At 32.5% G+C, this 13,939-nt stretch overlaps 1 protein-coding gene across 3 annotated transcripts in view; it reads left to right on the top strand.

Annotated features, from left to right (window-relative positions):
* Positions 1-12,665: 12,665 nt before the first annotated feature.
* The window catches only part of LOC120255608 (DNA topoisomerase 3-alpha), a 47,138-nt gene continuing 45,864 nt past the window's right edge, over positions 12,666-13,939 (top strand). For all 3 annotated transcript variants that reach the window (XM_039263405.1, XM_039263403.1, XM_039263406.1), the window contains exon 1: positions 12,666-13,010. In XM_039263405.1, the coding sequence (XP_039119339.1) occupies positions 12,714-13,010 (297 nt within the window). In that variant the 5' untranslated portion in view covers positions 12,666-12,713. The remainder of the gene's footprint in view (positions 13,011-13,939) is intronic.

Below are 13,939 nucleotides of genomic sequence, written 5' to 3'. Positions count from 1 at the left end.
AAAATTAAAATTAAAATTAAATAAATATTTATAAAATCTCACAAAACAAAATCTAGATAATATAATTTTATATCCTCAATGAACTTAATATATAAAAAGAATAAACGAAGATGGTGAAGCCTCAAGTGATTATGTGCCTATGGAGATCGGTGGCAATAGTTTGGCTTCATTTGATTTGGAGTGACTAGATCCAGATTGATGTAGAGATACATATTATTGATGGTCAAGATTTGCTTCTTTTCCTTTTCTTAAATTCTTTTGCATAGTTTATGTGATGGATAAGAGATCATTGTTGTTTTCCTTTATCTTTTTAATCTTCAAAGTTAGTTTTATTGATTTTTTCAATGATGGTTGTTTGTTAGTGTTTTCTTTTTCTATACTTTGAATCTTAGGTTCATATATAGTAGGAATATGTTGTTTAGATTTTAATTATATGATTTTCCCTTTTTTTATGATTTTTTATCTATTGAAAAAAAAAAAGCAAACGAAACATACGAAACATGGAACTTGTCTATTCTCAATTGAGAATAAATAATTGTATGAAAGTCGTAATTTTTAAAATTATTTCATTAGATTCTTTTTTTTTTCTTATATGCAAAATAAGTATCAAAAACAATGAATAACATTTAAGCCCCACCAAAAGAGTCAAATTGTAGTAGAAATTGAGAAGTTGAGGCTGAAAAGCAAAAAAAAAAGATTATTCAAATGCATGGTGGAGTGTTTCATCACCAAATTTAAGATAATTTTATAATATTTTTTTCTTTTTTAAAAGGATAATTTTATAATTGTATTTTGGATATTAAAATTTCTATTTTATATATTCAAAATTAGAATTTTGTATATTTTAGTGATATTTATTTATTTATTTTGTATAATATTAAATACTTTTATTTGCTTGTGTGATAATATTTTTGCTACTAAAATTTGTCTTTTGTGACAAAATTATCTAAGATATAACTCTATATTTATCACAAACAATTTATTATATTAGTGACAAAATTAGCGTAATATATAATGTTTATTTAGTAACAACATTATTGTTAAATTAATAATTTTATTTGTGACAATAATAAACACATCACAATATCTCTAAACAACATTAGTAACGAAGTATTTGTCACCAATAAAAATATTACTACTGACAAAAAAAATTTGTCACTAGTTTCAATCATTCTAGTGTTACCAATGTTATTACAATAAAATAAATTATTATAACCACTTATTCGTCACTATTGTGTATGTTTTTTGTCAACAATATTGTCACAATAAAATAGATTATTGTGACAGCTTATTTGTCACTACTTAGCATTTTTCTTGTGCCAACAAAGTTGTTACAATAAAATGGACAATTGCAACCACTTTATTCGTCACTACAAATTTTTTTTCAAAATTGACATAAATAAATAAGGTTATTGAAAACACATCCCTTTGTGACAAATACTAAATTTGTTAGTGTCCAAAATTGGTCACAAAATTATAAAGTAATTATGACCATTTGTCTAAAATTGTCACTCTTATATCAGTATAGGAGGCACTTGTGAAGGGAGGTAACGACTTCTAAAATTTATTACTATTACTAATTGTGACTAAAATTACTGTTTTTAATGATAAATTTTATTATTACAACAAATACAATTTGTTGTAGTGGTCATAGCACACATGTTCTTATCTACAACCAACTCATGACCTAAAGAGAATTTTTAGATGTCAAATTGTCTTTACCCTTTTTAGGGTTCAAGGAGAGAAAAAGATTTTTTTTCTCCTCGAACTATTGAAGGCCTAAAAAGATCCCTTAGGTTTCAAGTAGTCTATATCCTTATTGTGATTGAAGTATAGAGGCCAATAAAGCCTGAAAGATTTCTTTGAAACTACTTTTCTTAAGGCCAAAAGAAGAGTCTCTAAGGGTTAGATTAGCCATCTCCTTTAAAAGCCTAAGAAAGATAAATCAATAGATATCACAAGGCTTCTAACATTAGGCAAGAGATAGATTTGAAAGAATATAATGTATATTAGGGTAGAATAAAGAATATAATCTTGACTCAACTCGGAGATACTTTGGGAACACTAAGGTGGCGTTTGGTTCAATGTAACTATAAATATGGTGGATTTCCGGTTACAATGTAACTAGAAATATATGGATTTTAAAATATAGTGCAGTCAATTTGGTTATTGTATTAGAAGATTTTATATTTGGTCAGAGAAATTTGAAAATTTGGAACAAAAAACCTTTTAGATACTAAATATTTTTATGTCATTTTAATGATTTTAATTATCATAATAATTAGTTTAACTATTAATTTTATTATTAAATAAGTTATTAACTTATTAGTATATTTATTAAAAAAATTATAATATTTTGGAAATTTTAAATTTAATTATTAACCCAACAAAAATAGTATATATGAATTTTTCATACATTTCTAGCATGTTATTTAATGATTTTAATTATCATATTGATCATTTTAACTATTAATTTTATTATTAAATTAGTTATTAAAATAATTATTAAATTTTTTAATAGATTTTATAATTTTTTCACACAACAAATATATATATATATATATATATATATATATATATATATATATAAATGTTTAACAATACTTGTTTTCCTTAATTCGTCACATATATGTCACAAGTTATGCATGTGAAGAAGACTAAAAATAAGGGATTTGGTTTTACCGCCAAAATTGGTCGTAGAACCAAATCCCTCATTAGATGTAATCTGAGTTACATGGGTTTTTAAAATCTTGTGAACTAAACACTAGATTTCTAAAAACCTGGTAGCTTAAGTTAAATGTAATTCCAAAACCCTCCAAACAAACACTACCTAAGGGAATTTTTCAGATCTCATTGTAGATTCTCTTGAGAGAAGTATCCCTTTCATCGATAATAAAATGATTTAACTCTAACAATGCAATACAAAATGGAATTTCAATGACGGTTTAAGAAGATGGAATCTCAACCTTACAAAGGATAGAGGTGAAAGAGACACAAGAAAAAAAAAAGAAGGGATAGAAGGGCTAAAATTATATCCCTAAGGGTGGAGGAAGAAATTTTTACCTGGGAAAACCTATTTCCTTGAATATAATATATAGAATGAGAAGATAACTTTTATACTGAATAAATGAGGTTGTGGTCAGTTTGCTTAACAAGAGCTAGTAAAATAACTTAAACAACCACATAATTGAAAAGAAAAAAAAAATAACGAACATAGAATCCTAGCCCCACATATGGTCATTTATAGTCTAAATCTAGAATTGCAATGTCTCCTACGCTAGTTGGTTATAATCCCATGACATGGGAACACATTTGAGGTGGAAATTCTAAGGAGTTATGCCTCATTATGGGAACACATTTGAGGTGGCAATTCTAAAGAGTTGTGCCTCATTTTGTTTATTACTCATTCCCATTCCTATAGTGACGCTCTAAATAGACTACTATAATTAATTGCTTCACTCTTCGTTTTTTAAATCATATGGATTGGCATACTCTTAATAAAGAAGGGGATATTTTTCTTAACTTACCACCAAGTTCAACCTATATCAACCTAATGATGGGAGGGTTCCTAGATGATCATACCTAAGTCATAGTTTAACTCAACTTACAAGTTACTACTAGTTCCAAGATAGAAGCAAATCCACTTAGATAGTTAGGAGTAAATGATATAGGTAAAATATCAAGATATATAGCATGATTTGCGTCATCAATTATGATCTAAATGATTAACCATTTAATTCAAGAGAATAAATCCCTAGAGAATTTTTTTTTTAAACTAGCAGGCTATCAAAAGTGTGTTGTTATCATTGAGCCAAGAGGAGAAACTAAATTAAAAACCCCAAACTTAGAATTCCTTAAGCCCTATAGAACTCCAAATCCTTTCTTTTTTGTCTTCTTATTTTGGAATGATTCCTGTCTTGACTTAGGTATCAGAGTGTTCCCATCAAACCATGGTTTAAGCCAACCTCGATGTCTCCTCTTCTTTCTTAATTGCGAGGATTTCATGGAGCGGAGAGTCAAGAACAATCAAGACTCAGACATGAAAAGATAAAGAACTATGAATGGATAAAGAAAAAAAAGGAAATTCGAACCCGAATCTCCATTAATAACTTGTTCACTATTATCATTACCTTTAGCCTTTTCTTATCTAACAAGTTAGTCAAGATCCATCTTGATTTCTAAAGAGTGAAATTATTTTATTAACATAGGTCATGGACAAAACTTTGAAAAATGAATATTAAATCTAAAAGGAGCCGGAAGGATAAAATTTAAAAAAATAAAATATTATTTAGACAAGCTACAAAAGCAAACACAAACAAGCTAACTATAGTAACATGAGTTAATTAATATACATCAAACACAAACAAAGTGAATGGAAAAGGAAGCACAAAGTTGTTCTACTAAATATTTAAAAAAACTTGCCCCATGCCAATCTATCTTTAAGGGATATTACTCTTTCGGGTATAACCTTTTTTTAATAACTATTTTTTTCAAAAATACCCCATGGCAACCAAACTACTTATAAAAATTATTCTTATTTTCCAAATTTCATTGTTTAAATATCTACTTAATAGTTAATTTTAAAAATTATTAATATCACATAAATATTTATTATTATTTAAATAATAATAATTTAATTTTAAAATTTTATTTTTTATATTTGTATTAAGCTTAAATAAAAATTTAAATTAATCATTTGCTACATAGCAGGGGTTTTTTTTAATATTGTAAAAGAAAAAAAATAATTACGAAAATGTGCATTGTACATTTTAATTACCCAAATGCATAGATACATATTTAAAACTTTGAATTGGTTCAAATTGGTTCAAAGCTATCTTTATTTGACAAACTTTTTTAAAGAACAAATTTGTAGTTGGATATTTTGTGCTAGAAAAGATTTCAAGGGTTATGTAAAATATGTTAGCTTCTCACATATTTTATTAGCAAACTCCCAATCAGTCTCATTTGGCAAACATTAGTATTGAGATTCATGTTGCCTCAAACGAAAAAAAAACATCCTTATAGACAATAGCAGTTTCTAGCATCATATATATGGAGTTCCATCTCGTTGGGCAATCTAAAATAATTTTTTTTTGTTGCTTGAAATGTGCGGTAACCACCATAAACCCCCCTATTTTTGTTACTTGAAGTCCACATGTCAGTTATTAGTGTAATTCTACTCTCATTTTTCTTTGGGAATTTGATTGCCTTTGCTCTTTCAAGCTTATATAGCTTTAAAATGTCACTTTTGATAGTATTGCTCATTGGACATTTGAACAATGGTTGTAGAGAACTACAAAACTCCTGAAAACGTGATGACCAACCATAGAGAGAGAATAATCATGAATTGTGATCATTGAAGCCAACCTATTTCTTGTCACATCTTGATCAAAGGTTTGACTTTTGAGATCTTTAGTCATAACATCTCTTTTGTCTTATGTCCATATTGTATCTCCTAGTACATGTTTTTGAATGGTGTCGTAAATGATTTGTTCCCATCTTTGCACCGGGCACCAACAACTTCTTGTAATGCTTACATTCAGCCTTAATAATCCCATTCACTGTCTTCTTGGTAAAAGTTTGCCAAACATCGCTGACTTTTCAATTGGAGTTTCCTTCATTGGTAGTTTGAATATCAGAAGCTTCAATAGACACTACAACTGGACTATGTGGATTTTTAGCCTCCATTGGAGTAGGAGCTGACTCTTGTGATTCAAATTCTACAGGAGCAAGAGGAGTACTTTCATTTGTTGACATATAGAAACTATAAAAAATTTAACATCAATATTTAGAAGAGAAAACCAACTATTTGCAAGAAAATAATTAATTTATTAGTATATATATAACATATCAGTGAATAATAAAAAAACAAGTGCACTGAATAATAAGAAAAAAAACAGCTTCACTTGCATATCCAAATTCAAATATCTACTTATTGCTTACTTATTTTTAGTTTCAACTTTCAACTCAAGAATCTGGTCAAAAACTTAAAAAAAAATCAACTTAAGTAAAACCTATATCAACTATGGAGTTTGGTATAAACACAAAGTTGTAATGATTGAAAGTGTCCATCATTATAACATTCGTAAAATATCATGATCAGATTATTTGTCCTTTCAAGATTAGCAATGTATTTTCCTCAACTCCATATAATTAACAATTATCACCACACATTCCTTTTATTTTTCCACTTTAAAACAAGAACATATTCTAAATTCTAATTATTAAAGTTCCTAGCCTTTCTTTTTTCTTATCAGTTGTTGAAAATGAAAATCAGAATTGCATGCATAAAGAAATAAATTGCCATCTAGACCAAGTACACATACCGGTTTCTTAACCAAAAGTTCTAAAGTATTTTCAGACATGCATGCTTTTGCATCATTTATAATTGTATTTTGATGCATAGCCACGACAATAAAACATTTCACACCATGCCATCTGAGGCATTTTCTAGTCACTAGCAAAAAACTATAAGAAGTAAAGAGAAAGTAAAGAAGAAAGAACCTGCAGTTGTGGAGGAGAGAGGTCTTAAGAAAAGTATTGGAGTGGCATGTTGAGTCGTTGACTTTAAGAATAAAAGGAAAGAGGAGATTGGAGAATGGAGATGATGGGTCTTAGATTTTGGAGAAGTCGTCTATGTTGTTGTCTTGCTGCTGAGTGAGTTATTGAGTTTAGAAAATCAGGGATTTACTTAATAATATATATATATATATATATATAAATATATATGAGGGTATGGGTTTTACTTGTACCCTTTTTAATGGGTAAGGGTACGAGTATGGGTATACCTGTCAGGTAGGGTACAGATTACCATATCTATTTGTGCTCACCTCCCAATAAAAAAAATTTAAATAATTTAGGGGCCCAGTTTTAACGTAATTATTTTTCTTTTACAATATTAAAAAAAAACCACGTAGTAGCGGTTATACTCTAAAATTTGGGGGAATTTTCTCTTTGACAGACACTATTTTCTTGTGGCCAGCATAGTTTAGATGGGTCTAGTGGGTTTGGACCTAACAATCCTCATGCTTTTTTCGGTGAGTAAAAATTTTAATTAGTCACCGTACTATTAACTTTTTCCATTTTGGTTACTAACTTTTGATTTGTATCTTTTTGGTTATTAGAATCCAATTCCTTTTCACAAGGGGGGCACTCGCGACATTCTGGCCTATTTAATCCTAGATAGCTATCGGAAAGCACACGTTAACAATTTTTTAGACTTATTTAAACCATGCTGGCCATGACACATAAGCTAGAGAAATTCTAGCTCTTCATAATCCCTGTCAGTAGGCCATGTCAGCATGAAGTTTTAAACTAATACAATATAATAGCCAACTCATCACCCAAGTAAGCTCTTTCTTCCCTATCGGAGAGAAGGAGAGAGAGAAAGGGCTTCTTCATTCGGTGGGCTTTTTCTTCATCGGAGATTTCTTTATTCACCCTTAGTGAAGCCAGTAACAAAGAGGACGAAGACCAAAACCCTGAAACTAGCCTTCTACGACAGGAGTCATTTTTTTTTGTCTTTGTTTATAGGTGAATTTGGTCCAATTTGTATTCATGAGTTAAAGTTTAACATCATGCACCAAATCATAGATTTTGTGTGCCCTAAATTAAGAAATGAAATATTTTATGGTGAATATCCAGTTTTGATGTGGAAAGTTAAGAATTTTGTTTTATTCCGATGGAGATCAATCTTCTCTACTTGAAGAGTGTGTTTCCTAGCAAGCTTGTTTATTTTTACCATGTAGATCTTAGAGAACATCAATTTGTCACTTGTATGCATTCAAGAGTTAGATTAACTCCATGATGTTGCTGAAAATATTTAAGAAGTATATATGCATGTATAATGAAAGAATAATGATTGAGCATGCATTAATCAATGAATGTCAAGGCTTTTGATTGTAATGGCTATTCATTAATCAATGTATAATTTAAGATCACTTTGCAAGGGCTGCTCAGTTTCTCAAAAGCACAACATGAATAACAATTGTTTGACAAAATAAAGGTCTGTTGCATAATTACATTTTGCCTTTATGTAGAAATTTCAATATTTGACCAAATCAAAATTGACACACTTTCAAACAAAGGAAAAAGGAGAACAAAATTAATACACAATGACCAAGTAAACATTCTCTAGATTACAAATGCTTTCAATAACAAACAAAAAATGTATAATGAGTACACCAAGACCAGAACAACATTGAAAGGTAAAGTTCACAAGGTCCCCACTAGTCTCCTTCCTCATTATGGCTTTCCAGTTCCACTAGAAACACCAAGGCCAGGTGGAAGTCATATCTTTCTTTTTTTCCCTGCACCACACAATTTGTTGTTACCTTCAACAGGTTTCTCCTTCCCTTCTACTCACAGGATTGGGGGCTTTGTAGGGGTGTCAAACGGGCCGTGCCGGCCCGGGCCCGGCACGGCCCGGCACGAGTTGGGCCGTGCTTGGCCCAAGCACGCGTGCTACGATGATCGTGCTCGGGCCGAGCACGGCCCAAACCCCGGACCCGTCTTTCGGGCTAGGGGGTCTGACCCGGCAGTGGCGAGACGCCAACATGGCTCGCCAGCGCTAAATGTAAGGTTTTTTTAAAAAAATTTTTTTTGGTATATTTTTTGGTTTTTAGTCGATAAGGCTTTTTAGTTCTATATTTTTTTGAATTTTTAGGATATTTTTTTATATTTTTTTAGCAAATTTAGGGTATTTTTTTATATTTTTTTGGGGTTTAAAAATAAAAAAATATAAATATAATATAACTGGGCCGGGCCACGTGCTGGGCCGACCTTGGTGGTTGGCGGGCCGTGCCGGCCCGGCACGATTTCTAGACGGGCCGTGCCGGCCCGAGCACGCATAGTGCATGGGCCGTTGTGGGCCCGGGTCGTGCCGGGCCGGGCCGGCCCGTTTGACACCCCTAGGGCTTTGCTGGGAATTGTTTCCTTGCTTGGATTTTCGATAGGAGCTACCTTCTCCCACCAGTTGTGGTCAATTTTTACTTTCCTATTCTAGCAACATCTGCAGTTGATAATATGGGGCTGGCTTGAACATCTCTATCAACCATCTGCAGTGTCCAAAGAGATTATCTCAGTTACAGATCTTGGATGAATAGTATTGCAAGATACACAAGCTTACCAGTGACATGGTGAAGTTGATACATTTGCAGATGTTTCAACATTCAATGTTGCAGTAGCTTTGCTAGGTAGGACTTGACCAGGTATTTTAAGCGTCTAAAGTGACCATAAAAAAAAAATTAATTTAACAGATTAGGATATACCTGTTCAACTGATGCAGTGGTTATATTTTTGGATGTTAGAGTTTTCTGCACAGACACAACATTTATCTGCAGGTATAAATGCATCTTTTATGTTTTTTGCAAGGTTGTCAATACAATTATTGAAACAAACTAATTACAATGACAATACTCCTTCTTTTACGCATAAAAGGTGATGATTTTTTCTACTGAAAATAAAATTAATTATGTTCAGCCATTTTTACGCATAATGCTTAATGAAAGTAGTTAGATTAACAAACAGATATGTGGATGAACAAGACTGCAATTCATCTGATGCTGCATAATCTGAGACTACATCAACTCCATTATCCTCTACCTGTCTTCTAATTTCATCCTATGTAAATGGTGTATTTGTTGTAGGTATGGTATTCTCATTCACATCAATTTCACCATCATCACTTTCACTTTGAAAGTTGTATTCATAGTCATGCAATTCAATTATCACTTGCATGTCCCTGCCCTTTTTCCCCATTCAGATCATATCCTAAATTAGAATTGTCATGTAATTGCTCTCCCTTCACAATTTGTAAACCCACATGTTCTACTGGATTCTCTTTTGCCTTTCTCTTAATGCAACCTGTCCAAGCACAAGACCATAATCAGAATTAACTGCCATAAGGACCTTAACATACACATTTGTACATTTAGACTAGTCCACACTTACAGCCATTACAACTGCATCCAAATCAGGTTTTATCTTTGTAATGACCATCCTTTCACCCTTAATTTCTTTCCACCAAAATCTACAACTTTCTACAGGCAATTTTAAATCCCTAACCATCTGTATAAGCTCTAATCTTGAAAAGTAGTCTACAGCACAAAAGTCAACAAATCCAACACAACTATACTGACTTCAATTCTCAACATCAGCCATCCCATAATGCATTTGTATTGTGAAATAATCAGCAGTTGGCACTGACACAAAATTGAGGAATTAGGATTTAATTATTACATATGTATGACATTCTAAATTGGCTGCATAACCACCCAGTACAACCTAATAACAACTTTTTTCCTTATGTATCCAATGAACAAATTTTGAACTCCAATCCACAATTGAAGTAAAGCACACCATACATGAATGAACAAATAAATAACCAATCAAAAGAAAATCCACACCAACAATTTGTGCCTGTACAACTAGTTTGAAAGAAAAATGTTTAAACCAATAATTCTCTGTGGATTAAATACTCTTCATTTTATTTCAGAAGTTAACAAATTATGAACTTAGTTTGATAAACAAATTTAATGTCATTCTTCAAGTGTGCCTTAAGTCAATGCCATTTCATTTCAAAAGTTAACAAATAAATTTAATGTATTACAATATAATCTCATTCTTTCCATCGGTTAACAGACATTTTTTACCCACTACATCATAATTAAAGTAAATCACCTAATAAAATAGCTATGATGTTTAAATGGGCCTTAATACATAAAACAAGCACATGAAAAATCAAATAAATAATTAGTTGCATCAAGAACTACATGGAGGCCCATCACACAGGACAAAAGCATTAAGGGTCCAAAAAAAACCTGACAAACCATAAGGAAACTGCACTTTAGTAAATGGCAACATACAATAATCACCAACAAAGATAGAAGTTAAATAAGCAAGATAAAGGCCTAACAGTCAATAAGACTCAAAACTAATAAATTTAATAACTAATTTAATAATAAAATTAATAGTTAAATTAATTAATACGGTACTTAAAATCATTAAAATATTTATAATGTAAAAAAATCTTAATTTCAAATTTATAAATATCTCTTATCAAATACAAAATCCTATAATACAACATCTGCAGTACATTTAACCAAACACTAGATTTGACTGCACTGTATTATAAAATCCATGGATTTTCAGTTACATTGTAACTAGATATCCACTGTATTTACAGTTACACTGAACCAAACGCCCCCTAAATGCAACATGTCAACAAATATTAAAAATTAAAGAATGTTTCATATTAGAACATCCAATGGAAGAATTCGATGGGAAGTTAAATAATGTTTCTCTACCTGGTATGGAGGTCAAAACTATACCTAAAATTAATTCAAAGCATCTATGAAGATGTAAAAAAATTTATCGATGCATTGCTTCCTCCCTATCAAGAAGAATAATAATGAGATAAAAAAAAACCATATCTTGTTCATAGAATTGGTTGTTCATGGAGATTTCTCAACGGATAAATCTAATCAAAACCATATCAATACCTAAAAAATTTTGTCAATGGAATGTCATGGCACAATCGAAACCCTAAACAATTAATACCTAATCTTTCCATAAATTGGTTGTTCATAGAGATTTCTCAATGAATAAACCTAATGAGACCCCACTACATTGGATAGTTTAACACCAACCCATATTTTTCCATACTTCCTATGGTCCATATCTTTTCCATATTTCAGAACATTTGAAAAATCATATAATAGAATGCCTTAATCTGGTGCTTCACCAGTTGTATCTCTTATCTCCCAATTTCCGTCCATGTTGCGCAAAAATTTGAACACTAAAGGCCTTTCTTCTTGCCCTAACACCTGTCTCTAGTGCCGAATTAGGGCTTTGGTCTTCCTCCTCCTTGCTCACTTTCCCACTGATGAAGAACTGGAACTCCGGAGCTCCGATGATGAACCCCTTTTCTCTCCCTCTCTTGGATGAAGGAAGGGGATGATGATCCCTCAAAAGAAAAGAAAGAAGGTGCTGACTTGGGTGATGAGTTGGCTATTATATTGTATTAGATTAAAACTTCATACTGACATGGCTTGTTGACAGGGATTATGAAGGATTGGAATTTCTCCGGCTGATGTGTCATGACCAGCATGGTTTAAAAAAGTTTAAAAAAGGGTTGGAATTTCTCGAATTAAATTTGCCGGAATATTGTAAGTGCCCTCCCGGTGAAACAGGATTGGATTCCAATGATCAAAAAGATATAAATCAAAAGTTAGTGACCCAAATGGAAAAAGTTAATAGTACGATGACTGATCAAAAAAAGGTATAATACCCTAGTTGGTCCCTGTACTTTTCATTCTCTTTCCTTTTGGTCCCTCTACTCAGAAATGCTTCCGACTAGCCCCTCTACTTTTGAAAATGTGCCTATTTAGTTAAAAATGCTCCAAACCAGTCCCTCTACTTTTAGAAATGTGCCCACTTAGTCCCTTTAAGTATGCATATTTTTAAAAGTAGAGGGGCTGGTTGGGAGCATTTTAACTAAGTGGGTATATTTTCAAAAATAGAGGGATTAGTCGAGAGTATTTCTGAGTAGAGGGACCAAAAGAAAAGAGAGAGAAAAGTACAGGGACTATTTTGGTGATTATGCCAAATTTTTACTGTCTTTGTCTTTTACGGCTTCTGATTTCTTCTTCTTTTGGCACCTCGGATAAGCGCGCGCGTCCCATTTCGAAACCCTTCCCGGCTGCGGTGGCGCCATGTCCGGCAGGGGCGGCACCTGGGTGCTAAACGTGGCCGAGAAGCCCTCGGTCGCAAAATCTGTGGCTGAGATCCTCTCGCACGCCGGCGGTGGCCTGAGGTCCCGTGATGGCCGCTCCCGCTACAACCGCATCTTTGAGTTCGATTATTCCATCCGCGGCCAGCGTTGCCACATGCTCATGACCTCCGTCACTGGCCATCTCATGGAGCTTGAATTCGATGATCGCTTCCGCAAATGGCATTCCTGCGACCCCGCCGACCTCTATCATGCTCCCGTCCGCAAGCACGTCCCCCAGGTACCTTCTTCAATGCTTTTGCTTTTGATTGTATGGGATGATTTGGGGATTTGGTCTGGCGATTGTGCTTATTGGATGATTGACTATGAATTATCTTGTGAGTGAATTTGTTTATGTGAGTAATCGTGGGTTGTTGAAATCCTTGGTTTATATACTCTGTTTGGGGCTTCTCCTTGTGGTCTGTTGTTATGCAGTGACTTGGCGAATTCCTGGTGATCTTTTGAGATGGTTTGGGGTTGGCTTGGTGTTCATGTTTGTTGGATGATTTACAGTAACAGTGAAGTATCTTGTGAACAAATTGTTTTGTGAGATAAATCATATTTGTTGATATCTTTATTAACTTAACGTTGATTTATGGCGAAATTTTGATGATTTTTCTGGATGTCTTGGGACTTAGTTTGTTGTTCATGTTTGCTGGATTATTGATGGTGACTTATCTTTTGAATGAATGGTTCTGTGAGGTCTATTGTTGTTTATTCAAATCTCTGGGGTTTCTATTTGTATGATTTTTGCAGAATTTTATTTTCCCAAAATCTTTATGAAGGAATGGTTGCTTCTGTAATCATGATTCTTGGGGATTTCTTTTGAGGCATTCCGTTTTTATGGACTTCTTTTACAGTTCCCATTTGTTAGTTTATTGGTAAATGAGTTTTTTGTTGCGTGAGGTTTTTGATGATGTAAATGTTGCAAGGGCATCATTGTAAATCCTGTAATGACTTTAACCAGTGAAATGATTGTTTTCTTGGTGAATCTTTTGTATAATATCTCTTGCTTCCATCCCTTGTACTTTGTCATTGAGGACTGTCTTTTATAATATACTTAGTGGTATAAACACATGAGGAATGCATTGTTTCCATTGTGTGTAGGTATTGAGAGTAAAATGCTACTATGTTAAATTTTAAAATACCTTTGAGATGATCTATGAGAAA

Source organism: Dioscorea cayenensis, unplaced genomic scaffold (genome assembly GCF_009730915.1).
Source record: "Dioscorea cayenensis subsp. rotundata cultivar TDr96_F1 unplaced genomic scaffold, TDr96_F1_v2_PseudoChromosome.rev07_lg8_w22 25.fasta BLBR01001105.1, whole genome shotgun sequence".
Classification (NCBI taxonomy): Eukaryota; Viridiplantae; Streptophyta; class Magnoliopsida; order Dioscoreales; family Dioscoreaceae; genus Dioscorea; species Dioscorea cayenensis.
The sequence above is the reverse complement of the archived record's forward strand: the minus strand, read 5'-3'. Positions and strand labels throughout refer to the sequence as shown.